The sequence below is a fragment of the Eptesicus fuscus genome, chromosome 11, assembly GCF_027574615.1.
Source record: "Eptesicus fuscus isolate TK198812 chromosome 11, DD_ASM_mEF_20220401, whole genome shotgun sequence".
Lineage (NCBI taxonomy): Eukaryota > Metazoa > Chordata > Mammalia > Chiroptera > Vespertilionidae > Eptesicus > Eptesicus fuscus.
In genome coordinates, this window is record NC_072483.1 from 65144219 (window position 1) to 65171649 (window position 27431).

General features: G+C 40.9%; 1 protein-coding gene across 1 annotated transcript in view; it reads left to right on the forward strand.

Moving 5' to 3' along the window:
- The window catches only part of DNER (delta/notch like EGF repeat containing), a 231884-nt gene that overhangs the window by 183953 nt on the left and 20500 nt on the right, over positions 1-27431 (forward strand). The window contains exons 9-10 of the mRNA XM_028151173.2: positions 10142-10264; positions 21993-22106. Of these exons, the coding sequence (XP_028006974.2) occupies positions 10142-10264; positions 21993-22106 (237 nt within the window). The remainder of the gene's footprint in view (positions 1-10141; positions 10265-21992; positions 22107-27431) is intronic.

A 27431-nucleotide genomic window follows, 5' to 3' on the forward strand; every position in this document is an offset into this window, starting at 1 on the left:
CCCCCCCTCCCTGCCCTAGAGGGAGGGGAGGGATCTATGGTCTGCATTGCATATTCCATGCACCAAAATTTTCTGGAAAAAAACCAGTCACAATGTTTTGTCTTTCATCACACAAGTCCTTTGGTACCAAACTATTTATCCATGAGGATGCCTTTTGTCACTAGAAAATAGCACAATTTTGTTAGATCACATTTCTGGATTGTTGGTTTGTAAAATTATTATTGTAGATTGTCTATCATTTCAAAAATCAAAAATTTCCAGCTTTATTGAGATATAATTGACATGTAACATTGTTAAGGTGTATAATATGTTGATTTGATATACTTATATATTGCAAAATGATTACCACCAAAGTATTAATTAACATTTTCATAGTTACCATTTGTTTTCTGTGGTGACAACATTTAAGATTACAATCTTAGCAGTCTTCTAATATGTAATACAATATTATTAGTTATAATCACCATTCTGTACAGTAGACCCCCAGAACTTACTCATCTTAAAACTGGAAGTTTGTACTCTTTGACCAATATCTCCCCATTTCCCCCACTGCCAGCCCCTGGTCACCACCATTCTGTTCTGTGTTACTGTGAGTTGTCTGTCACTTTCTGATTGTGTTCCTTTCAGCTGAATGCTCTTACTGTGGGTCAAGGAAGCTGGATCATGGAAGTGAAGAAAACTGTGCTCACCAATCTGAACTTAAGCTTATTTCTTCTCATTCCGAGTGGGAATATATGACTTTCAGTCATACAGGGAGGATTATAAGTGTCACTTCCATACCCTTACGTTTCCTCATTTTGGCCTTTCTTTTCCGATTTGGCATTTGCTGTCATCTTGAGATTTCTTTGCATTCCTTTTCCCCCTTAAGCAAACTCCACCCAAGAGGAGTGTAGTTTCATTTAGTCCATGTGTCTGTGACTGGCAGGCCCTTTGTGTGCTTCACTGTTGGTTTATTTCTATGCCTGTGACGGGTACATGTTCTGACTGCTTGTTTTACTGTTGGTTTATTGATATGCTGAGGGGAAGCCATGGCTATTAAAAACATTCCCATGCCAGCCCTGGGTAGCTCAGATGGTTAGAGTGTCATCCCTATACACCAAGGTTGTGGTTTCAATCCCTGGTCAGGGCACATAGAAATATCAGCTAATGAATGCATAAATAAGTGGAACAGCAAATCTCTCTCCCTCTCCCTCTCCCTCTCCCTCTCCCTCTCCCTCTCCCTCTCCCTCTCCCTCTCCCTCTCCCTCTCCCTCTCCCTCTCCCTCTCCCTCTCCCTCTCCCTCTCCCTCTCCCTCTCCCTCTCCCTCTCCCTCTCCCTCTCTCACTTATAAAAACAACAACCCAAACATTACCGTCCCATATCTAGCACTTGCCATAGGTAATTGCTACCATTTCCCTGCATCAGAAGTTATGGGAGATGTTGCATTCTTTGCTAATCTGTAGCTCAAATTTAAGTGTGCATCATAATCAGGTAGAGGGTTATTAAAATCTCAGAGTTTTAGGCCCTGCCCACAGTTTCTGATTCAGTAGGTCTTGCGTAGGGCCTGGGAACTTGCATTTCTAACAAGTTTCCTGGTGATGCTGTTGCTACTGGTCCACAGATCATACTGTGAGACCCACTGGTCTAGTGGGATGAACACAGACACAAGCCCTTTCGAGGGCAAACACCTCAAAAGAACATACTGTGATAATTGGATAAGGGGTAATTAAAATCAAATTTAACCAATAGTTTGTAAAATAAATTAAAGGAATGACATATTTTAGAACTTTTTTTTCGCCGAAACCGGTTTGGCTCAGTGGATAAAGCGTCAGCCTGCAGACTGAAAGGTCCCAGGTTCGATTCCGGTTAAGGGCATGTACCTTGGTTGTGGGCACATCCCCAGTAGGGGGTGTGCAGGAGGCAGCTGATCGATGTTTCTAACTATCTCTCTCCCTTCCTCTCTGTAAAAAAGTCAATAAAATATATTAAAAAAAAAAAAAAAGAACTTTTTTTTCTCTCTCTCTCAAAAGTGCTGTAATAGAATCTTAAACTTTGATTTTGCCCCAATACTCTTCTGTTGCCTGTGGTGGGCTCTGTGTCCATGTAGATGCATTTTGTACTGAAAACCCCTAGAATGTGAGGGCTCTAACTTATATTTTCTTTTCCAAATCTGCTCATCATCCTTCTTACCTTGACTATAAACCAAGCCAGTTTCCCATGTGTATATACTAGTAAACATGTTAATCAATTGAGCTTATGGGATTATTTCATTAAAGCATCTTACTTATTGTTTATAAGTAAGCACACATACCACAATAATCTTTAAAATCAACTTGTAAAATATTATCTTGTCATGATACTTAATCTTGAATCTGGGTGCTTTTGTTATGATGTTGCAAGCATTTGCATTTTTAAATGTAATTTTTATAGAGTTAGTAAGAAAAATAGACCTTGTTATAATGGAAAATTTTAACTGCAGCTTAGAGGTAAATTTGTTTGTAAGCCATAAACAAATATATGAATGTTAAGTTTTATTATTAAACCAAATGACATTTCTTCTTTACGTATTTGCATTCTGGTGCTCTATAGTTCCCTTTTGTAAAACAAATCTTTATATTTAAATACATCTATCTTTTGTTAAACTCTTGAGTAACCTTTTCTTTCCCTTTCTTTTAGCTGGTATAGATCATAGGTAGAATCCACCCTCTAGTGGCCAAAAGAATCATGAAAAAAGGACATTTATAAGACAAGGCTAGAAAGTCGTATGAAGAGATTGATTTTTTCCTGTGGTTCAACCTTGTTCTGGAGGCAAATCCAGTTGGCATTTTACATTTATTTGGATGATCATTTGGCATCTTTCTCCTTTAAATGGCCCCAGTAGACGCATTATGTCCGTTTTTGCACAGCCTCAGAGCCCCAGTGATTAGTACAGTGCCTGGCACATAGTGGGTGTTTAACAACTATTTACTGAATTAAAGAATGAATCGATGGATGAGGCAAACAGCAGACCCAGGGGATCGCCAGCCTTCCCTCGTGACTAGTGAAGGCAGCAGTCTTTGCAGCGATAGAGAACCATCACCTGAACACTTGGGATAGGACTTAGAGTCAGTTCTCCATTATCCACCCATCCTTTCAGCAGCCCAGGGAGGGAGGTGAAATTTGTAGATGGCTGGGTTGGAGAACCTAAAACGTTATTTTAGCCTCTATTTTACTCTCCTTTCAACTTAATGTTTATGAGAACCACAACAATGGAAATATTGACTGATTTGGGTCATTTCACATATATTTCCTCTCTGGCCACAATGCCCCTCACAATGAAAGGATAAGAAATTAGGGAGCAAAAGAAGCAACATCAGCAGTCACCATTCTGCACATACCAACTAATGCTCTGTGTTGTGGGGTCGAACCCTAGAGTCAAAATAAGACCACCGGAGGCTGCTGATTGATTAAAAAAAAGCAGGCAAGGATTTATTGAACTGGCCAGGACAGCCGCGAGGGCACCACACGCAGGTGGCCACCCTCATGACCGCACTGTCCCAGGTGTAGGCATTCCTTTTAAAGGTCCAAACCACAAAAATTTTCCTTTGTTCTAAATTCTAAATTCTAAAGTCTGGGAACAGCCTGCAGGGGGGTTCCCAGCCCTTGCTGGACATTATTGGAATGTGGCCCTATCTTGGGAAAGCAGGTTTTTACAGAAGCAGACCCAAGCGGAGTCAGTAATCTCTAAAGGTTATCTACAGTTTCTACTCCTGGAGCTACTGAGTCAATGGGAATCAATCTCCTGTGAGTCTGGTCCACAGGCACAGGAAAATTACCTTGTGAGTCTCCAGGTCTCAGTCTGGAAGCTGAGGTAACCACCCTATTGTCCAAGCAAGCAAGTGTGTGCAGAAGTCAGAATAGCAGGGTTAAAATTCAAACAGCAGTTTTTACCTAAGTATGGTTGCTACCTTACTTCACTCTGTGTTCCCTGGCAGAGCTTCCTCATGTCCGTAGGTGGTCTCTCTATTTGTGTGTGTGTGAGTGTGTGTGTAACAGGAGAGTGTAGTTATCCCCTAGAAGCCTGTAAGATCTCACTCAGTACATAGGTCAATTTAGAGCAGAGCATCTGCATGCTTGATAGGATTAAATTGAGCAGGCATGCTTGATACATTTTTTTCCCTGTTCTTAAAACAATTCCTATTGTGAACACACCAGCAAAGAGACAGAATGCGATGGACACACACACACACACACACACACACACACACACACACACACACAGAGTTTCCTCTGCAGCAAAACTTTCTGTTCAGTAAAATGAATGTGCTGCCTGGGACAGTGCAGTGCTGAAGGGCTCTGTGGCGATCAGTGAGTTTAGCCAGAATTTGGAAGCTCACAGACAATCATAGTGTTATAATAGCACTATTTTCTCATTGTCCACTTTAACTACGATGGGTGAGGTGTTTGGAAGACTTGATTTCCTGGGGACTGGCCTAGACTTGAATCAGGGAGTCTTGGGTTCTCACATTTATCCATTCAACCTGAAATGAGGGAACCATCTGTGGAGATGCAACACAGTCTTAAAGATAATGCTCCCCCTTTCTGGACTCATCAGATCTTAAAGTGAAACAGCAAAAAAACTCCCACCAAACAAAACTCCCCACATGCTTCACATTCACTCTCACCTTAAATTAGGTCTGTGCTAGGGGAGTGAGCAGCCTGGCATGGACACACACACACACCAGTGTTTTTGGAAGGTCCTTCTAGCTTGCTTTTCCTGAGGCAGTGGGAAGTGCAGGGAGGCCCCTAAGGTGATACAAAGATGACTTGTCCCAATTTGTCACACAGAGTGTGAAAGCCATGTGGTTAGAGCTAGAGTCATGGAGTTTGGGATTTTTCAGAGTGGGATGTGATGGACGAGGGGCAGAAGAGCTCTGGAGTAAACCCAGTGTGGGGCAGAGCCTGTCTTATATTGGTATGAATGTTTCAATGATGTTGTCCTGGGACAGTGTTGAGAGAATAGAAATCAAGGGCCTCTTGAAACCTGGAGGCAGCAGTCTGTGCTATTTGGTCATGGTGGTCCTACCAAACTGATACTCTCGGTAATGCATTTGGGGGACAACCTAGGACTGTAGGAAGAACACACAGGATCAACTGTGTGGCCTTGAGCATGTTTCTTTACCACTCTGACTCTTAATTCCTCATGTGTAAATTGGGACTAGTCATGGCTATGATTTTTTCATGGGGATTAAACAAGTTAACACACACAATAGGCCTGATATAAGCAGATGCTGCTAACTTGCTCGAAGTCCTTGCAGGGGAAGACTCTGCCATTTAGCTTTGTACCCCTGGTACCTGGAAGTTCCAGGCACATCACAGGCACATCTTAAATGTGTATTGATTTAATCAATGGCATTTTGGGTGCTGAGCCACTATTATTTGAGTGTCTTTTCTGTACCGGATACTGTGGGTACAGCTGTGAACACCACAATTATGGCCTCTGCCTTTAAGCTTATTTTCTAGCTGAAGAAGAGAAATAATAAGCAATTAAAGCACTAAGCTAGAAATATGATTTCAGGCAGTTATAAGTGCCATGATGGAAGTCAATTGAGTGTGGTGATGAGTAACTGGTGGGGGAAGCTACTTTGGATGGTATTGTCAGAAAATTATCTGAAGATGTTTTATTTTGTTTACTGATACAGGTGTGCTTTTTTGGTGATTTAAATTCCTCTGTTGCTCTTACGAAAAGATTTTTCCTAATGGTGAACAAGTTTTGGTACAATCTTCTCTTGATATACCCAGCGGTTCTATTCTAGGAAAACTCAGTGGATCTTAAAAACTGTGCTGTACATGTGAAGCAGTTGTGTTTTGGACCTGAAATGTGATCCATAGGATTTTCACCTCACTCTCTGGAACCTTTGACACCGTAAACTAGGCCTCCTTGGTCTTCTCTCCTCTCCTGGCTTCCAAGGCATTGCCCTCCTTGGTCTTTCCTCCTCTCCTTGGCTCCATCCCTGCCCAGTTCTCCTGACCTGAATTCTTGTTCTTTACCTGCCCATCCATGTAGATCTGACCTTCTTCTTTCCTCTCCATGTTTTTATTTGAGGAAGACTTCACCACTTCTAGGCAACTAAACTCTCAAAGTGCTGCTTCTATGCTATTGGAGTCCATTTGTTTCCAACTGCACTGGGACCTCCTTAAGTGGCCCCAAGTTAAACATATCCAACTGGTCAACTTTCTCAAACACCTGTTATTTCTTTGGACATATCTATTTGTGGTAATGGCAGCATCATTCACTCACTCAACCTAAGCATGGCAGCCATCTGGACCACTCTGTCTCACTCCCACATCCTGCCACTTGCTATGTTTTGTCAATTCTAAGGAAGTGATTGGAGCTGAATATTCAGGAGAAGTCATGCACAAATCAGAGTGGTGGTGATGAAAGTCAGTGCCCCGGGAAGAGCCACTCCGATTCCATGCTTCTGATCTTTTATTTTATTTTTAAAAAGTTCTTTGGGCTAGGTCAGTGGTTGGCAAACTGCGGCTTGCGAGCCACATGCGGTTCTTTGGCCCCTTGAGTTTTTAGCAAAGGCCAGCTTAGGAGTACCCTAATTAAGTTAATAACAATGTACCTACCTATATAGTTTAAGTTTAAAAAATTTGGCTCTCAAAAGAAATTTCAATCGTTATACTGTTGATATTTGGCTCTGTTGACTAATGAGTTTGCCGACCACTGGGCTAGGTTAATTTTTCTAGACCCTGGGCCTATTACCCTGAGCTAATTTGTTTTTCCAAATTAATTACCAGCAGGGGCGGCAGCCTCATTTTTGCAGAATCCTTCTCTTTTGGAAGGATGGCCTTTTTCATTCAAACAGTCCAACTTAGGTCTTTTGGCACAAAGTTTAAAGGGTGCCTTGACATTTCCATAAAGACATTTAAATGTTACTGTCTCTGAAGAAACAGTTTTAGCATATGAAACCTTTATCTTTTCCCCCCTCCCAGGAATAAAAACATCACCAGCTTAATTATCTCTGTAAAATAACTTCCTCATTTGCTTAGCATGTTGCTAGTAGAAAAAGATAGTGACACTGTTTTACAAAAACAAAAAATGCTTATAGATGATTTCATGAAATTTTCTTCTGATTTTTGTCTCTGTAAATAGCACCTCAATTCAGAGGCCAAAATGCATATAGGGTTATATGTGCTCCTTCCCAGTTGATTTTTAAAACATCTTCTATGAGAGCAAATACAATGGAAAAGATGCTGCTTGTGGTTGTTTCTCCACATGGAGAAGAAGCCAGAAAACACACATAATAAAATCATGTATCGCGACACACATAATAAAATCCTATAACATGAACTCTACTCTGTTGACATATTTTAAGTTTATAGTCCAGTATTATTAACTGTATGCACGTTGTTGTACAACATAGCTCTAGGACATTTTCATTTTGCATAAATTAAACTCTATACCCATTGAGCATCCACTCTCAATTTCCCTTTCCCCCAGCCCTTGGCAATCACCATTTTTCTCTGCTTTTATGAGTTCAGTTACTTGAGAATCATGAAGTATTTGTCCTTCTGTGACTGGCTTATTTCACTTAGCATAAGGCCTCAAGGTTCATCCATGTTATAGCATAGCAGGATTTACAAAGACTGAATGATATTCCATTGTATGAATATCCCCTTTTTCTTTATTTACATGCCTGTTGATGGATATTTAGGTTATTTCCGCCTCTTGGCTATTGTGAATGATGCTGCAGTGAACATGGGAATGCAAATATATCTTTGAGATTCTGTTTTCAAGTCTTTTGGATAAGTACCCAGAAGTGGGATTGTAGATTATATGGTAGTTCTATTTTTAATATTTTGAGGACTCTACATACTGATTTCCAAAGCAGCTGCACTATTTTACATTCTCACCAACAGTGCACAGGGTTCCAGTTTCTCCACATCCTTGCCAACACATGTACACACACAGACACACGCACACACACACACAGACACACACACATGCGCACACACATTTATAATGGCCCTTCTAGTTGTGGCGACCAAAAATATATCCAAAAACTGCCAAAGTCTTCTGGGGGACAGAATTGCTGTTAATTGCGTAACTCTGATCTAGATGAAGAAAACAGTCTGATAAAGAGTAATGGGCCCCAGCCAGTTTGGCTCAGTGGATAGAGCGTCAGCCCATGGACTGAAGGGTTCCAGGTTCAATTCTGGTCAAGGACATGTACCTCAGTTGCAGGCTCAATCCCCAGGCATGTTCGGGGTACATGCCGGAGGCAACCAATAAATGTGTCTGTCTCCCTCACATCAGAGTTTCTCGCTCTCTGTCTCTTCCCCCTCCCTTCCACTCTCTCTAAAAATCAATGCAAAAATATCCTCAGGTGAGGGTTAACAACAACAAAAAATCCAAGCTTTGAAAAAAAAAAAAAAAGAGGAATGCAAAATATTTCCCTAAAACTACAAAAAGGGTGAGGTAGAAGAATTGAGAACCATGGTCTATTTGTCTTAAGTAGGTCAAGGTCTCCTCAAAGGAGTCTTTATCACCACCTAAGTTTGGAAAGCAGTTCAAAAAGCAACTGAAATGGCCAATGCTTGAAAAATGCTCAGTTAACAATGCCAATATGAGCTTAACCTACTGTGATGGGCACAAGAAGCAAAACAGTTCAACACTTCAGCAGGGCCTAAGGGGACTTTCTGAGTTTGAGGGCTGGCTAGGAGTTGGAAAGCTGGAAACAAGCTAGAGGTTCTAGTTCCCACTTGAGCAAGGGTTTATTTTTTCTGCTTATCTGGATTCAGAACCGACACAGGCAGGGTGATTTTTGAGAGGACTCACATGTTTCTCATTGTTTGGACAGGGCCAGACAAAAACGATCCAGTTTCATTGCAAATTGGCAGTAACACATGTTTTTGAAAGTTAAAAACAGCGTAACACTCATGAGTGAATCTCAAAGAATGTTATCTTCTTGTCCTTTGGAATAAACACCTGTTTTGAGACTAGGAGGGTAGGAACCATCTTTGATTAAGAAATTGTTAGTTCTCTTTTTTTCATTGCTAAGATTATATTTTTAATAATTAAAAAATTGAGCACAATTAAAAATATTATAATGTGGATAATCATAACTTTAAATGAACAACAACCAAAAAGATAGCCCACATTTCCTCAGGAATTTCAGTTAAGCCTGCTTAGCTGAGTTTGTTTCCTGAGTTGAAATGCAAAGCAAATATATTGATCCTTTTCTCCTTTAATATAATTCTCTTTAGTTAGATATATTTTTTGAATTGATTGGAGGAAAAATGTGTTCTACATCCTTGAGAGGAGATGGAAGTCCTGCTGCTATCAGTGTCCTATGGCCACAACACATATATTCAGCAACCATCAGTGCCCCTGAACACGATGTAATAAGGAGACCATCTGACAGATAAATGGATAACTCCTTTTTTTTTTTTAAAGAATATAGAGTTGCAGTGAAGAGATCAGGGTTCTTTTTTTTTTATTTCAGAGAGTAAGGGAGACAGAGAGAGAGAGAGAAACATCAGTGATAAGAGAGAATCATCAATTTACTGCCTCCCGCATGCCCCCTACTGGGGATCGAGCTCACAACCCAGGACATATGCCCCAGCCAGGAATCCAACCATGACCTCCTGGTTCATGGGTCGATGCTCAACCACTGAGCCACGCCAGCTGGGCTGAAAATAATATTTTCACTTACCGATGAATGTTCTCCTCTTGAGAGAAATGAGCACTGAGTCAAGACTATGTCTCTGTGAAAAGACTTTATTGGGGAATTTTGTTCTCTGGTTTGAATTCATTCATTCATCAAACAAAGCAATTCCTCATGATCAAACATGCAACAATCAGAGCACAGCAGGATACACTTTAAAAAGGAAAACACGCTTCCCACTGCTTGTGAGTTCTGATGTATGTATCTGGAGCGTCAGAGATAACTTCCTTTAATCTGGGGATCGTGAAGGAGGGTGCTAAGAACAGACTCTTCATAGCCTTCCCGGAAATCTTCATTTCAATTATACCCCAAGAGACCTGCTCCTACATCCCATCTGTCTGTGCCCCACTTTCCTGTGAACCCCCAGGTGCCTCCCTGGCAGGCTGGTCCGGAGTGGGTGGAAATGGGACACATTTGACAGCAGTCCTTTCTCTCTGTCCCTCAGGTTACCACGGCCTCTACTGCGAGGAAGAGTACAATGAGTGCCTCTCTGCCCCGTGCCTGAACGCGGCCACCTGCAGGGACCTCGTAAACGGCTATGAGTGCGTGTGCCTGGCCGAATACAAAGGTGAGCGGCCCTTGGGCCTTCTTGTGCCAGATTAGCTGTACATGACCTCACAGATTTCTCAACTTAAATGGATAAACCTCTCATTGGAGCACAAATTGTTTCGAATAAAAATCAAGTAGTGGTGGTGGGATGATTTATGGGGCCAAGGAGACCAATTGGCAAGTCTCAGGTTTTCTGTTAATAAACTGAAAAATCTCTCTCCTGTTCTTTGCTTCTACATCCTCACCTCTTTGTGGAATATGCAAAAAGCCAAGGACAAGGATTGCTAGTAAGTGGGCCATCAGGCATAGATCTGAGGACACAGCTGTGGAAACGGTGGGAGAAGGGAGCAGCTAGCTCAGTGCTTGCTGGGCAAAGTTAGGATGTTGTGCTTTTGGGTGGAAGAGACAGGTGGAATCTCACGTATTGGCATATAAGTGAATTCTTGTTAAATGATTCAGTTGGGAGGGAAATGTTAGTTCATTTGAGTGAACGCCTGACAAAGTCACTCTGGAAAAACATTTGACACCGACCGAGTGTTTTTAATGTGTAGACTCTGTTCTAAGTCCTTCTGTGCATTAACTCATAAATCCTCACTCTCACCCTGTGAGGTGGTAGATAATGGTATCCCTCATGAACCTGGCCAGCATGGTCCCTGAAGCCCTTGCATCTGTTTCTCACATGGGCTCGGGCCACAGTTGTTGGATGGTGTGGTTTCATTGGAGCCCAGATACCCTCAGACGGCACTGGGCCAGGAAAGTCTGTTTATCAGCGGCTGCCCACATTTCTCTAAGCCACAACTTCAGGGGTGGGTTTAGATTTTTGTAATGCTTTCGTGGGCTCTATTTATAACCATTTCACGTAACCTCTTGCTCCCTCCACTGCTTACTTGATTGATACCATCCATCTGCCTGGCAACCTTGCATGGCAGCCCCTGTTGCTTCTCTGTGGATGGGCCACAGGGATGAACTTGATCCAACCCCTGGACAGAAGGGCTGAAGCTGGGCCAAGGCTATGCACTGTGTTTGGCAGAATTGATGCTTCTTGGCCTGTTATGCCCATTTAGAGCTAGACTCCACGGACTTCCACAAGGGCTGATGTGCTGGGTTTATCCACATGGCTTCTGAGTTCTAGGTTTGTCAGATCATTAGAAAATAAGAGTGCTGGGAAGAGGAATAAATGAGCAATTAATCCGGAGACCTAAGTGACTCATCCCAGTCATGCCACTGGCTTCCTGATGAACCTGGATAAATCTCTTAAACTGACTGGCCTTTATCTTGCCTGGATAAAGTAAGGACAGGCATGTTTACAGATATCTTGAGATTCTTAAATGACAAAATTGGTAGTGGTGGATGTACTTCAAAAATTTAAAATTCCAAAACTCTTTAGTTTATGATAGAGTGTGTGATAAAACTTTATGAAGCAAATTTCATCATTATAAATGACAAAGTCATTACTAGGGTGTATTCTGAACATGCCCCTAACATTCCCCTCATTGAGGTATTGCTCATGTCATTGTGACTACGAAGCAAAAAATACAATTGCCCAGTGACTGACTAGTGTCTCTACAAATTTATAGACTGTGACTTGTTCACCTCTCCCTTTTATTTTTCTCTGTGGGTATTCCCAACTTTTCCCACTTATCCCAAGCTTCATAGTAAATCACTCACCCATAGTAAATCAACTACTTGCATCTTCATGGCATAAAAGAAAGGTTATCATTTATAAACATTTTCAAATTTATCTAATTTTCCACATTCTATAGAAATGGTTCTCAAACTTAAGTTTACATCAGAGTCTGCTGGCGGGCTTATTAAAACAGACTGCTGTGCCTCACCCCTAGAGTTTCTGATTTAGTGTACCTAGGGTGGGACCCAAGAATTTGAGTTTCTGGTAAGTTCTCAGGTGATGTTGCTGTGCTGGCCCATGCACCTACAAACTTCCCTGCAATCACAACCACTAAAACCTTATTCTCTTCCACGTTAGGTGATCATGGTTCCTCATCCTGCTCAAGGTTAAGCCTTCCATGTATATTCTAAATCCCTTCCTGTCTACCTTTCTGTGACCTCATCCCTCAATTACCGATTTTGCTGGGGATGCTTCAAGGAGGTAGACGACCCTGAAGGGGATATCAAACACATCTGAGGGTTTGGGTTCTTAAGAAAAGGATGCAGGTGCTGGGTGCCTTTGCATACAGCAGGGTTAGGGGACAGGGTTCTGAGGAGAATGGAGGATTCAATGACCAGCTGAGCCCAAAGGACTCCTCAGCCTGTGGAGAGGCCATACATGCTGTGAATGTGCTACACGTTACTCAATGAGGCAGAGGGCTCTGACTGAGTAGATACTGGCTGTCCTTAAGGAGGATTGCATAGTGGGGCTGAACTGGTCCTTTCTTTTATGTGTGGCTAGGAGAGAATGGTCTCCTGTTCATACCTGGAGAACCCCAAACAGGGAAGCCTCTACCCCAAGCCTTAGGACCCTGGTGGCTGGCCCATCCAGGACTGGAGGAGAATACCCTGTGTCATCTGTCTCTACCTGGCATTGCCAACTTCCAGTCTGGCCAGTACAGGAAGCCTGGACCAGCAACCCAAAGAGGGGAAAAATCTAGGAAATATAAACAAAATTGCAATAATAACAACACTAAACACTCAAGAGAGGAAGTGAAAAGACTGATGTATGCTACTCAACATTAAATTTAGATCTGGGAAAGCAAAAGGAGGAACTAATTCATGTTAGAAGTAAAAGCAAGAGGAAATAGAAACCATGAGTTGAAAGATAGGAAATGTGGAGAAAAGATTCAAGAGCTCTGCTTCCGTCTGAGTGCTGGGCGCTCCAGAAGAAGGAGGAAGGAAACATGGATATGAAACCAGAATGGACCCATTACTAGAAGGAGAAGTCTATGAGCAGAAGGCCTTTGACATTTTCAAATAGAAAGGGCTTCCTCAGTGCCAGAGGATTAATGAAGGGGAAGACGCACAATTTGAGATTTCCTGGTGGAATTTCCAAATCCCAGGATAAAGAGGATTGTTTTTATAAGGGAATACAGATTACATACAAAAGAAAGAATCAAACCAGCTTTGGACTGATCTTCTCTGTAATGAAACTAAATAATAGTGAATAAGTGTTTCACACTTTTCAATGGAAAGGACTGGTAGTTAAAGGGTCATTGATGTTTGAGGGCAAAAGAAAGACATTTTATACACTTCAGGATACAGAAAATATAACACCCTCTCTCAGAAAATTATTTTAAAAATATTCTCAGTAATTAAATCAGAACAAAGATAGCCAGATAAAGGAAGGTAGAGAACAAGAGGAATAGGGTTGAGAAGACTGCTTTAAATTCAGAGAAAAACTTAGAGATGATATTGATGTGATTGTGAATGATAATTCAATGAAGAAAAGTCTTTTGAAAAATAGGTTTACTTTTATATTGATTAGTATTGCTGCATAATGAGTTAGTACAAGGTCATGGTTTGAAACAACACCCTTTTATTATTTAGCAATTTTGTTAATCTAAGCCTGGCTTAATGGACTCCCTGCTCAGGGTCTCACAAGTTGACTGGGCTGAGTTGTCATCTGAGGCTTGAATAAAGAAGGGTCAACTTTCATGTCCCCATTGGCCAAATTCATATCCTTGTGGCAGTAGAATTGATGACTGCTTGCTTCTTGAAAGTCAGCAGTTATGAGAGAGAGTCTGCTGCTTCATGTATCTAACTTTAGGAGAGGCCTGCACCCTCTTAATGTCTCACCTGATTAAGCCAGGCCCACCTATGATTAACTCAAAGTCAACTGATTAGGACCCTAACTGCATCTTCAAAATTTCTTTCTTAACTTTTGCAATATGCTATTGGCTAGAAGCTCATGCTTAAGGTTCATATAATTTTAACCAAATCTATGTGTTAAAGGGAATGGGGGTAGGAAATATTAGAAGACATACAAGCGTGTTAAATATGTCATCCCAGTGGGCAGGTAAATTGATTATTTAACTTTGGTGCATTTATAGAGACATTTAGGTTCAGGTTTAAATAAGACTGCTGGAAAGAGGAAGGTAAACCCTAGATAAATAGCAATAAGTAGAACTACTAAACTAAGAGTGATAGGGAGGTGGTGGTGGTGTACAAGGGATTAAAAGAGAAGCAGAAAGGGCTAAATCAGGCTCTCCAATTCAGAGGAAGAATGAGTGAGGGGAGGAGAGAGGTCACAAGATCCTGTGCCTTTCTCTCCTTGAAGAATGTACATTCTTTCCTTTTTTGGAAGCATTTCACCTGATATATACTTACATATAAGATGTATGTATAAACTTAGGAAACTATCAGATGGGTGGGCTTCAGTTCCTAACTAGTTAGAACTTGCATAGGTGGTGTGTTGGCGGGGAGGGTTGGGACTTTAACTTCTTATTTTCCACATGCATTTTTAAGTGATGAGCTTTACTGTTAAAAATTAAATAAATGAAGATGATAACTGCCTAAAAAGAATGGATATAATAGGAAGTCAGGCAACTATAGCTAAGAACATTTTGCAAAAGGAAATCAATGAGTGGAACTTCTGCCAGATGTTAAAACCCATTTAAATGCTCCAATTATTATTACATTCCTGTGTTACAGGTGTAAGATTGGACAGCTGACCCAAATTGAGGAATGGTCCAGAAACTCTTGTCGATAATAATAGACATATAAAAATGTGTGACTCTTGAAGAGGACTTGCTATGAATGAGACATTTAAAAAAATGGTGCTAGAAAAATTGGGCTGCTAAACAGAAAAAATAAATGTTCTCACAGTTCTAAATAAATTCCATATGGATTTAAAAATCACAACTTGACTCTAAATATAGTAATCCCCCCTTTGTCTCTCTTTTCAACCAAATTTCCTTAGAGTTGGTATAGACAGCACCTCTATTTCCTTAAGTTTTATCTTTTCTTAACCCTCCTCAGTTGGAGCTTGTCCATACCATTCTGCTAAAATGGATTTAGTAGCGGTGACTTTAACTGGAGCCTTTTCAGTGAATCCACGAAGCCTTTTCTGCCTCTAACTCTGACTGTGTTCCTGCCCCTTTGCTCCATTGGTCGCTTGGGTCCCTGCTTCAGCTTCCACAGCTGCATTCCTGCCCCCTGGACTCTGCACTCCCAGCCCCCACTGAGTCCTCGTCCTCGGGACACCACAAATTCAGTTGGTCCCCAGGGTTTTCTTCTGGACCTTTTTCTCTTTGCTCTCATTCAATCCTTTGACGGTATCTACCATCTGAAATGTTGATCCCCAAACAGATTCACTGCTTGCACTCTCCCATCATTTTCTCTGTATCTGTTATGACAACTAGGGCCAGCTTTGTAGTCGATTCTTTCTGGCTTCAGACTTTCTTCTCCTTTAACCTAAATCAGAATTTAGTGAAAGGCAGTGACTAAATAGATTTTTTTTTTGTTTCATTTGCTGCTTGTTGTTTTTTAATTCTCGGCAGCTTTTGATATGGTGGCTTGCACAAAGCAAATGCTAAGTAGCTATCTTGACTTGAATTGAAATTGCTGCTTGACATACTAATTAGGGGAAACCATCTCGAACATTTTCCCAGTAAATTTCCACTGTGGATCATGAAATTTTTAGAAACAAACTGCACAGAGGGACTCAGAGTAACCTCCTTTCGGAGATACTGGAATGCTGACGCTTCCTGCAAAACCATTTCACAGCTAGTTCATAAGGGACTCCTAACTTCATATTGTCAAAAAGTCAAGTGACCACTCCACTTTGTTTATTTTTATTTCTAGCAGAACATACTAAATGATTGACAATATACTCATTTGACATTTTTGGTGACAAAAGTTAGAAAGAAAAAAACTTTTTTAATTGTGATAACATAAAAGCAATAAAAAATTAGAAAAAAAGAAATTTCAAAATACTGCATTACTTTACAACAGAATACAAGAGGAATAGTCATCTGTATTGTTTCATCCTTTTCTAATATCCACATTTTTATAGTTATAATTGAGTACACCTACAATTTTCTGTTCATACTTAACATTATACTGTTTGATTTATATGTTGCTAGAAAGTTTTACTAATTCTATTTTAAATTGTTATACAGTGTTCTCATTATGGTATATTTATCTATTCCCTTGTTGCATATAATCTGAGGCTATCCTACCTAATAATAGACAAATATGCAAATTGACTGCACCTTCGCTATGCCCAAGCCATGCCCACCAGCCAAGCCACGCCCACCAACCAATCAGGACAAGTATGCAAACTACCCCAACCAAGATGGTGGCTAATTTGCATATCAAGACAGCGTAGAAAGAAGCCAAGAGCTGCAGAAGGGAGCAAGGCTGTGGAGAAGCAAACAAGCCAGGGGGAGGAGTAGGGAGGAGCGCAGGCGGGGCTGGGGGAGAAGGAAGGAGAGCAGGCGGGGCCAGGGGAGAAGGAAGGAGAGCAGGTGGGGCGGGGGAGAAGGGAGGAGCCCAGGCAGGGGCGGGGGAGAAGGGAGGAGAGCAGGCGGGGCCAGGTAGAGTGCAGCAGGAAACCCTATTGCAGGATTCTTCCTGCAATGGGAATGCTAGTTATAAATAATTCTTGGATGAATGTAAATATTTTTATTCCTATAATTTTCATACTCTCTGATTTTTTTGGGGAGGTGGGGAGGATAAGGAGGGTCTCAGAAGCAAGGTCACTAAGTTCTGGGTTTGATTAAATGATAACTGATTATTTATTTATTTACTTACTTACTTACTTACTAGAGGTTCAGTGCATAAAATTTGTGCATGGGTAGGGTCCCTAGGCCTGACTGGCAATCAGGGCCAATCTGTGGGGTGACCAGTGGGGCAATCAGGGGGCTCCCGCTGGCACCTGCCTTGGCTGGCCTGGCGCCATCTGCTCGCCATCCCCACCCCCCGCTGCTGCTGCTGGTCATCTCCCTCTGTGGGAGGCAACAGGTGGGGTGATTGGGGGGTGGCACTGGCTTGCTTGCTGGCCAGCCCTGCTCTCCCCCCACCCCTCCCCATCACCCCACCACCACTGCCGGTTGCCTCCCTCTGCGGGGCAATGGGCAGGGCAATCGGGGGAGCCCCCACTGGCACCTACCTTGAGCCAGTGGGGGCTGGCCTGGAGCCTGTGGGCTGGGGTCAGCCTCTGTGTTGAGTGTCTGCCCCCTGATGGTCAGTGTGTGTCATAGTGACCAGTCATTCCACCAGTCGTTCAGCTGTTCAGTTGATTTGCATATTAAGCTTTTATTATATAGGATTATTGAATTGATTGGGGTGACATTGGCTAATAAAATTATATAGGTTTCAGGTATACAGTTCTACATACATCATCTGTATTGTATTGTGAGTTTACCACCCCAAGTCAAGTCTCTTTCCATCACTATTTATCTCCTTTTACCCTCTCCTACCTTCTCAACTCTCCTTCCCTCTGGTGATTACCATATTGTTGTGTATTTTTAAAGTCTACAGAATTTATAATTGAGAAGATGAGAATTTTTGTTGTTGGCTAAAATTATTTCTTCTGTGTAACCAGGAACCAGAATTTCTGGATGTTTTGTCTGCCTAACTCCTCTCATGTAGTGAGATAGATGCAGAAATCTGTCAAGATTTTTTCCTGTTTCAGGCTATTATTTAATCAGAAGAGCAGACTGAGGCTGAAACACACATGGAATAATGAGGTTAAAGTTGAGAAGTCAATTGTAATTTCTGAAATAATTTGGAAAAAGTTGAGTTCTGTGAGGGTAGAAATAATAGCAAAGTTTTTGTGGAGGAAATACGTTTGAACATAAAATAATGATTTAAAGAGAATAATAAGTTCCAAGAACACTTCAATCTAATTTTCTTTACCTGGCATAATTTTGTTCCTGGAGATCAAAATAATGATTTTTGTTTTTAAAATCTTAATCATGACTAATCATCATGACAACAAAGATATATAATTGGTACATGACTCTTAAAATTTTTGTTCATTTTAATTCTAAAATTAACTTCTATGAAGAACCCTGTTGGAGTAGAGATCTTTTCAGAAACATTGCCTCTCTATTCCTTAATATGAAAAGTATGAATTTTTATTAGTTTTGACTGAATTACAGTTTATTTTTGCTTGAGACTAAACATAAGTTTCGTAATAGTGCGTGCTGCATCCCTTGCCAATGGCTGATGCATGTGTCATTCCACAGACTCGGTTTGAAGTGTGGACCTGGTTTTCCCTGACAAAATAGGGTGTTTTTGAGGCAGATTTGGAATCGCTTCTCACTCCTCTGGCAATTGTACCTGTGTGTTAGCCAAAGTACACGGACCGTCGCCCCTCCTGAAAGGACAGTGTTCTGGTGGTATACCCTTAATTTCTTCCATGCATTAAGATATGGCCTCTGCTTTAAAGGACCTCGGAGATTTGGGGCGGGCGGGGGCGGGGGGGGGGGGGAGATCAGACAGAAGAACAGATAAGCCATGGTTTAACACAATAAACTCTGTAACGGCATGAACTTAGCATGTTCTCAATGCACGATGGTGGGAGAATGGAGCTCTGTCTTGGGAGAGTCAGGCTCAGCTTTCCGGACAAAGGGTGTTGGACAGCGAGGATGTGTCAGGTGATGACCAGCTTGGGAAAAAAGATGAAGGAGGGTGTTCTTGTCAGAGGATGTAGGATGTCCAACACTCCATGTTGTACAAGCACCTGGGACCCCTGGGGAATGATGAGCTCAGGAAAGCGAGACCTGGGGCCCCAGGAGGAGGGCAGGAGTGGAGGCCATCTGAGCACAGCAGTATTCATGACTGTTTATCTCTCTTCTTAAGATTTCCAGCTCATAGCTCTAATTGCCAAGCTGAGCAATATGACAAATATTTTTATATAGGGATTAGCAAAGCTCAGAGTATAGAAATGTGAGTAACCAGAGTGCTCACTGGGGACTTGAAGACCATCTTGCTTCGTAGTCATCGTGTTTCTGTAAAGATTGGCTTTTGTTCCATCTTGCTGCCAGAAAACTCTCACTGGGTCACAAGTGACCCAATATCTTATCTCTTGAAAAAGAGACATAACAAGGGATAGAATTATTGCCAAAAACACACAAAAGATTGAAAGTGCTTATTATTTTGCATGTTTTAATCAAATCTGTAATATTGAAGTCTTTTAAGGCTAAGATGTTTAAATATTTAGCCTAGATTTTGCTCTTTAGCCTTATTTGGAAAATGTGGTAATTTGTATGTTAATGTGTTATTTATGTTAATATCATGCAGGTGAGATTAGCTGACTACCACTAGAAACCCAGTAAAGATCATCCCTGATTGCTCATGGAAATTTTTCTAGGCTTCAGACCCATTTCCCATTATAATTGAAAGTCTTATTTGTCAGCTGGTTCCCCATTGGCCAGCCTCAGGGGAACATGTAAATATGTGAATCCTTGGTTTTTGATAAACACTTGGAAACAGAATGGGCCCTTTTGTATTTCGATCTTTCAGTTGAGCTTGCATTACTTGGGAATCAGTGAGAAATAGAGAGTTTTATGTATGCATGCATATTAGCATATACAATGGACACAGGCACTGGGGTTGTGGGGGCTTGCTGGGGTAGGAATGACTGTGGGGGGAGGGTCAATTGGGGAAAAAGAAGACATATGTAAAATTTTAGGCAATTAAAAAAAAAAGAAATAGAGAGTTTTAGGCAGGCGAAGTAGCCTCTCTCTCTCTCTCTCTCTCTCTCTCTCTCTCTCTCTCTCTCTCTTTCTCTCTCTCTCTCTCTCTCTCTCTCTCTCTCTCTCTCTCTCTCTCTCTCTCTCTCTCTCTCTCCCCCTCCCTCCCTCCCCTGCCCCGCACCCCTCTCTCTCAAAGAATCACTAGCTTTATGCTAATAAGTAATTTCATCTTTAAATTACTCTGAGCTTGTATATTAACATGCATCTCCTGGGTTTGTTAAGGATGCTGAAAGTCTGAGGCTCACACAAGTCACTGGAGCTGGGCAGGGAACTAGGACAGGGCTCAGAGGGGCCATATCCCACTGAGCACAGGGCCATGGGATCGGGGTGGTGGTTGCAGGGAGCAAAATAAAGCAAAGATCTGAAAGGCACTTTAGGAAAACATCTGGCAAACTATTGTTCATGGGTTGGATATGAGTGGCAACGGATAAAAAGAAATGAAAAGCCATCCATTCTAAAATGCTTTACCAGGCTCAAGCAAGTCATTTATGTGAATACAGAGAAGCAGTTATCATTCTATTTTCTCTTATATATTTTTTCTCTTTCTTGAGCCCTACTTCTTAAGGCATTGAAAAAGAGATGAGAGAAAAATCCCAAGAAGAGTAATTTCAGTGACTAAATGATGAGTCATGGGGTGTGGCAGCCTTTTTGTATTGTGAGCTAAGTAATGAGTGGATAGCAAATTAACTAAATACCATTCAATCTCTATTTGCTTTATGTTTGTTCTTCGTGATGCTGCCAGGAAGGATGAGCATATCATTGTATAGATTCTTATACAGAGTATAATGTAATTTATCTTCCTCTCCAGAGAGTGAGGAGTGGGAGAGAGGGAGCTTAATCCAGGCCTGCATCTTGGCACTCCACTGAAACAACAGCAGAAATCCTGCCTTAGGAAAAGCCACATTTTTAGTTTTTTATCAAATTATAAAACAACTAGAGGCCCGATGCACAAAATTCATGCAAGGGGCTCGGCCCTCGCAGCCCAGCTGCCTCACGGCCCCACAGCCCCGCCCACTGATCATTCTGGAAGGTCGTTCCAAAAGGTCATTCAGCTGTCTGGTCTAATTAGCATATTAGCTCTTTATTATATAGGACAAGTATTCATTGTAAAGTTATTCCAACACTATAGAAACACACAATGTGAAAATCAAAGTAGTTCATTTCCCTCTCAGTCCCACTTCGAGTATTTGTATGTATACACACACATAGATCTTTTTAAATATCAATGGGAAGCTACTGTTTTCACTATGATTTTTTAAATGCTTCTCTTTTGTTAAATGGGCGCTGAGTTACATAGAATTTTGTGTGTTTGCATGCCAGTCTGCGCTCACTCTAAGAGAACTACTTTGCAAGCACAGACTCAGATGCAGACTGCCTGTGGTTTCAGGTTCCAGCTCCCTCCCCTGCAGCCTCAGGACCTGCATTCTTTCCTCAGTTTCCTCACCTAGAATGGCGGAATGAGAGCATTTGTCTCATAGTGTTGTTGTTAGGATCAAATCTTGTGGAAAGCACAGTGCAAGGTCTAAAATGTAGTATGTTCAGACATGTTAACTTTAGGGCATGGGGAACTAATGAGGTCTTTGCCGTCTGAGTACCAGGGGGCTCCCTCTCCCGCAGTTTCCCAAATCACTTACTGAGGCTCACTTACATAACTGGATCCAACTCTTTCCCTTCAGGAGGCTGGTCATCAATTACCTTGATATCTTATGAAGGCTGCCCAGCTATTTTCTGTTTCTTTTGGAGACGCAGAAAGCATTGGTCCCTGATAAATTTGAACTTTCAGGCCTTTAATTTTCTGGTCCCCAGGCTTGGGGATATGTGCTCAGAGAAAGTCCAGATGAAAGACTTATGATAGGACCTCTGAGAAGGGATTGCATTTGTTATTTTCTCATAAAATATGTCTTTACAATAACCTAAAGTCAAGACTGGGCATGTGCACGCGCACACACACACACACACACACACACACACACGTGCCACTAGGAATCTGCCTTCGTACCATTCCAGGATGTTCAAACACCTTGCTTTCAAAGGCCATGGAAGCTGAAGATTCCTTAATCAGTCACCCCTTTTGTGTGTCTATCTCCACAGGAATTCACTGTGAATCCTACAAGGACCCCTGTGCTAACGTCAGCTGTCTGAACGGAGGCACCTGTGACAGTGAAGGCCTAAATGGCACGTGTGTCTGCACACCAGGATTTACAGGCAAGTGACCCAGGAACTGGGTTTTCAAATTTACCACAAAATTCCTGAGCTTACCACTGTTAAAAAACCCAGGAGCCTCTCTGCAAAATGTAAGTGGGCATTGCATTTAGATGAAGGTCTGTTTAAAAATAATCCACTGTTTGTCATTAAATGAGGCTCTTCTGAAATCAGTATTTGTATGTAGGCTTGCTGAGACTAACAGTGATGTACAATTCAGAGCTGTTGCTGTGAAACACAAGACATGAGCTATTATGCTAACATCGAAAGGTTTGTGTTAGTGGAAGAAGGGAAGAAAGGATCTCTGTAGCAATTGCATTCAGCCACAACTTGTATTTTTATTGAAAGATAGAGGAGTGGGTTTTGAAAAATGAAAAGAGATGGTGGTGATGGTGGGAAGTACTGGGACACTCCAGGTTCCAGATTGACTGTTAGTGAAGGTAGGGATGCTACAGGTGTGGGGAAAGTGGGGAGAGAAGGTGGCCCCGGGGAAAGCAGGTGGGGAGGACAAGGGCAGGTTCCAAAGGAGCCACAGTAGCCACTGAGCTATGAGTGGAGAGAGTTGTTTCTAGACTAGGGGATCCACCCTAACCTGGGCTCCTTCTAAATCACTCCTTATGGGCTTCTGGGAGTTTGTGAACCTGAAACAGATGTGAAATGTTGAATGTATGTGTATCTGCTGAAGGGAAACTCTCAAATCTTCATCATATTCTCAAAAGGAACCATGAACTTCTGGGTAGAAAAGATTCCATCCTTTGCTTTTCCAGGAGAGCCCAGGAGTCCTGAAATGTAGAGGGCAGGGCAAGTCTATGTTTTCAGAGCTTTGCTCACCTGGAGTCACTCTGGTTTGCAAATTGGAAAAGGTTGACCTGGAAGGAGGCTATAGAAGCAGATGGGTATTTAAGCTGCAGGAAACCATGTTCTCATTGACTGGAGAGCACCCTGAATGCTCACCTCTCCCCGGGAGAATTTCCCAGCACCTGGGTCCCGGGTCCATCCCTGGGGAGTCTCAGCTGTGCTTCTGGGGAAGATGTCAACAGTCAAGATGTGGGAGAAGCAACTTCTGATATCTTCATATTTATCTGTGTCACATGCTGTGTTTTCCTTTTGAGTTTTCCTGGGACTGAGGAGTAGGGTCACTCCAGAAAATCACTCATAGATGGTTTTGTTTTGCAGACTGGCTTAACACACACAGATAGTTATACTTATCAATGGGTGCAAAAATAATATTGGGGAAGCATCCTGTTTTTTCCAGGTATTTTTATCCCACAAATAATAAAAAGCATGGAAGACAAATTAGAAAATACTGTGTTATAGGGAAGAAAAAGCACCCCACTATTTAAAACTGCGCTGCTAGGAGCTAGGAGATAACTGTTGGTAACATCTTGATACAATACACACATGTATTTGAAAGAAATTATAAAGCTCATATTATATTATGTCACCTCCTTCTCACTTAAAAAATATATATCATTAATGTGTTTCTGTTTTATCATTTTTTACTGGTTATCTTTTAGTCCATGATATGACATACCATGTTTTCTTTTTGTTGTTTTTTTTTTGTTTGTTTGTTTTTTAACCCATTGTCAATTCAGCTTTTGGGTAGTCAACTTTTTTTGAGAACTTTTCTCTATTATATATAATATTCTAATGAATATTCTTATATGTACATCTTTGTGTACTTATTTGATTATTCCTTGAGCTAATGTCCCAGGAATGGGATCACAGGGTCCAGGAGGATACTTAATGTTTCCATATTGTTCTCCAGGAAAAAGCGTTGTAACTGTATTCTCTCCTATTAAGAATGCACAGCATCTGTTTCTTCATCTTCACACCAGTACTAAGGAATGTCATTCTGATGGCAAAAACCCATTTAAGTGTTGTTTGAACTTGTATGTTTTTTATTCCTACTTTAAAAATACATTTGTGGTCATTTTCGTTTCTTCTTTTATGAACTTCCTATTTATGTTAATCTTCATTCTTGATTTGAAATAGTCCTTCATAATAAGTATATTACATTTTATACACAGATTACAAATATTTTCCCACTATCATTTGCCTTTTAAATGTATATAGAGTATTTGTTTTTCGTATAGCATATTTAAATTTACATAATTAAATCTTGATATTTTTCTTTTTTTATGCTGGAAAGATTCTATGTATTAAGATTTTATAAATATTCTCCTATATTATTCCAATCACTCATGAGTTAATTTTTAAAAAAAAATATTTTTTTATTGATTTCAGAGAGGAAGGGAGAGGCAGAGAAAGATAGAAACATCAGTGATGAGAGAGAATCATTGATCAGCTGCCTCATGCACGCCCTCTACTGGAGATTGAGCCCACAACCTGGGCATATATCCTAATCGCAAATCAAACCATGACCTCCTGCTTTATATAGGTCAAAGCCCAACCACTGAATTGGCTGAGCATGAGCTAATTTTGTGCATGCAAATGTTTAATCCATTTGAAATTTATCTTGGTATCTTATGGGAAATAAAAGGCAATCTCTTCTCCAGAATATTTAGCAAACCTCCAACTGCCTACTCAGCATTTACTCTTGGACATACCTCAGAGACACCTCAAACTTACAGGTTTCCTTCTCCTTTCTTCTTTTTAAATATTTGCTAGCTCTTTACATGGTATTACTGCCCCCTGAAGTTATTCTGGACAGAAACTGGGGAATCATTTGGTACCCTCCTCTTCTTCCTCTTACCTGTATCCGGCTACCAAGGAGCCCTAAAACCTCCTAGACTCTCTCAGTTCTTTCAGGAGCCAACACCAGGCTGCCTTCACCTCCTGCCTGCACCAGGTCAGCCCTCCTCACACCCATTCCTGATACCCTGATATATTCTCTACACTCTAGAGATGTTATACAATGAAAGTCTAATCTTGTTGCTCCCTACTTAAAAATTCCCTATTGGCATTTCATTGTTTTTAATAAAAAGGTCAAAGCTCTTAACTTGATCATCATGGCCTGAGTGGTCTGGCTCTTTCCAGTTTCATACTGGGCGCCCCTACCTGCTGATTCATGAACAGCCCATGCTAGGCTCTTTTTGGTAATATTCTTCCCTTCTATCTCTTGCTGCCCAGTCCGCTCTGCTCCCTACACCTCCACTTTCCACCCCAAGGCATTTCTTCCTGGTACACATTCTGATCACAGAGAACAGTAGGGCATTTCCACTGTAGTAGGTTAAAAAAAAAATCACATTAATTGATGTTTGAAAACAACAGATGTCTACCAGGTGTACCAGTTAATAATGCGGATTTTGTAATCAAAGAAAACACGATAATTTCAAGAGAAACCTCAAAAGTGCTTTATTCAAAGTAATGTCCATTGCTAGCTACACATTTCCCCTATCTTTCAGGTAATTTGTGGATAACGTCCCAATAGAACTTTTCTTGTTTTGAGGCAAACCATTCAGAGACCCAATTTTCCACTTCTTTGTACGTTTTGAAGTGCTGCTCAGAAAGTGCGTGTGCCATCGATCAGAGCAAGTGGTAATCTGAAGGAGCAAGGTCTCATGAATACAGTGGGTGGGTTAATACTTCCCAGGCAAGATCTTTTAACGTGTCTTTAACTGGTTTTGAAGTGTGTGATGGTGTGTTATCATGAAGCAAAATTACTTTGCCATGTCTTCTGGCCCATTCTGGTCGTTTTACAATCAAAGCGTGGTTCACATTGATTATTTGTTGTTGGTAGCTATCAGTATTAATGGTTTCACCTGGTTTTAGAAGCTCATAATACACCACACCTTCCTGATCCCACCAGATGCAGAGCATTGTCTTCTTTCTGAAGCAATTTGGCCTTGCAGTCAATGTTGATGGTTGACCTGGATCAATCATGATTTTGTGCGTTTGGGATTCTCAGAATAAATCCACTTTTCATCACCAGTCACAATTGGATGCAAAAAAGACTTTCTTTCGTGCTGTTGAAGCAACATTTTACTGATGACTTTTCGGTTTTCCATTTGTCTTTTGTTCAGTTGATGTGGCATCCATTTTCCTTCCTTTAAAATCTTTCCCATTGCTTGTAAGTGATTGGAAATTGTTTGCTGAACAATGTTTAATCTTTCTGCAAATTGTTTTTGAGTTTGACACACATCTTCATCCAATAATGCTTGTAATTGTTGGTCTTCAAACTTTTTCGGTCGACCTGGATGTTCTTTATTTTTCACATTGAAATCATCACTTTTAAAGCGTTTAAACCAGCGTTCGCAAGTATCTTGAGATGAAGCATGTACACCATAAGCTTTCCGAAGTATACTATTACTTTCAGTAGCACTTTTCTTCAAAATAAAGTAATAAATTAAAACTTCCCGCAAATGCTCTTTTTTTTGGCACGAAATTTGACATTTTTAGGCATAAAAATATCTATGATGTTAACACCTCCAGCAAATTTGACATATGAAATTTTGAAGCTTGCTGTGAATACAACAAAATAGCATACATATCAAATCGCATATATATCAACATATGTGTAACTCCATCTATTGAAAAAAATTCGCATTATTAACCGGTACACTCGGTATTTCTATTCAGCCCTGATAATCTTTTAAACTGTAGAGGACCATAGAATAGTTCCCCAAGTTGTTTGGAGAACTGTGCTGTTAATGAATTTTACAGACACTATTCTCATGAAATGCTTCATGGAAAAAGTGTCTGTGGCCAAATAAACCTGGGACATGGTACATGCCATGTGGAGATTCATAAGGGGTGTCTGTAGGCAAAAGGCTCTGTGAGGTTTCACAGTAAAGAATCTTATTTTCCTTTGTTTATTTTCCAACTACATTTAATCATAGAAACTTCTTTTTCCCTTAAAAAAGAACTGATTGTATTCTGGGAACTGGTAGATGCTGATGAAATGTTGACTACCACCACTAAGGAACAGTGGTGCCGCTCTTTGAATTGCTACCTTGGAACCAAATGCTCTTCCTGAGGTTTAGCAGAACTTACTCTTGGCCAATTATTTAGTGCTCAGAAGTTCTCTCACTGACTAAGTGGAGTGAATTGGCAAATTATTGTGATATAATTAGATACCCAATCCAATGCCACCTTTAACTTGTGAGATTGACTTTTTCAGTTTTGGTTTACGTTGCTCTTCTCTTTCGGATCTTTAGATGGGACCGCATGTGACCGATTTTCCTCATTTCTAATGTATATTTTTTGTGCTATAAGTTATCCCCTCAATACCTCTATGGCTGTGTCCCACAAATTTTATGTTATATTTTCATTTAATTCAATTAAATGTTTTGTTTGTTTGTTTTTAAGTTCCTTTAGATTTTTCTCTTTGATGCATGGATTATCTCTAAGTGTGTTATATAGTTG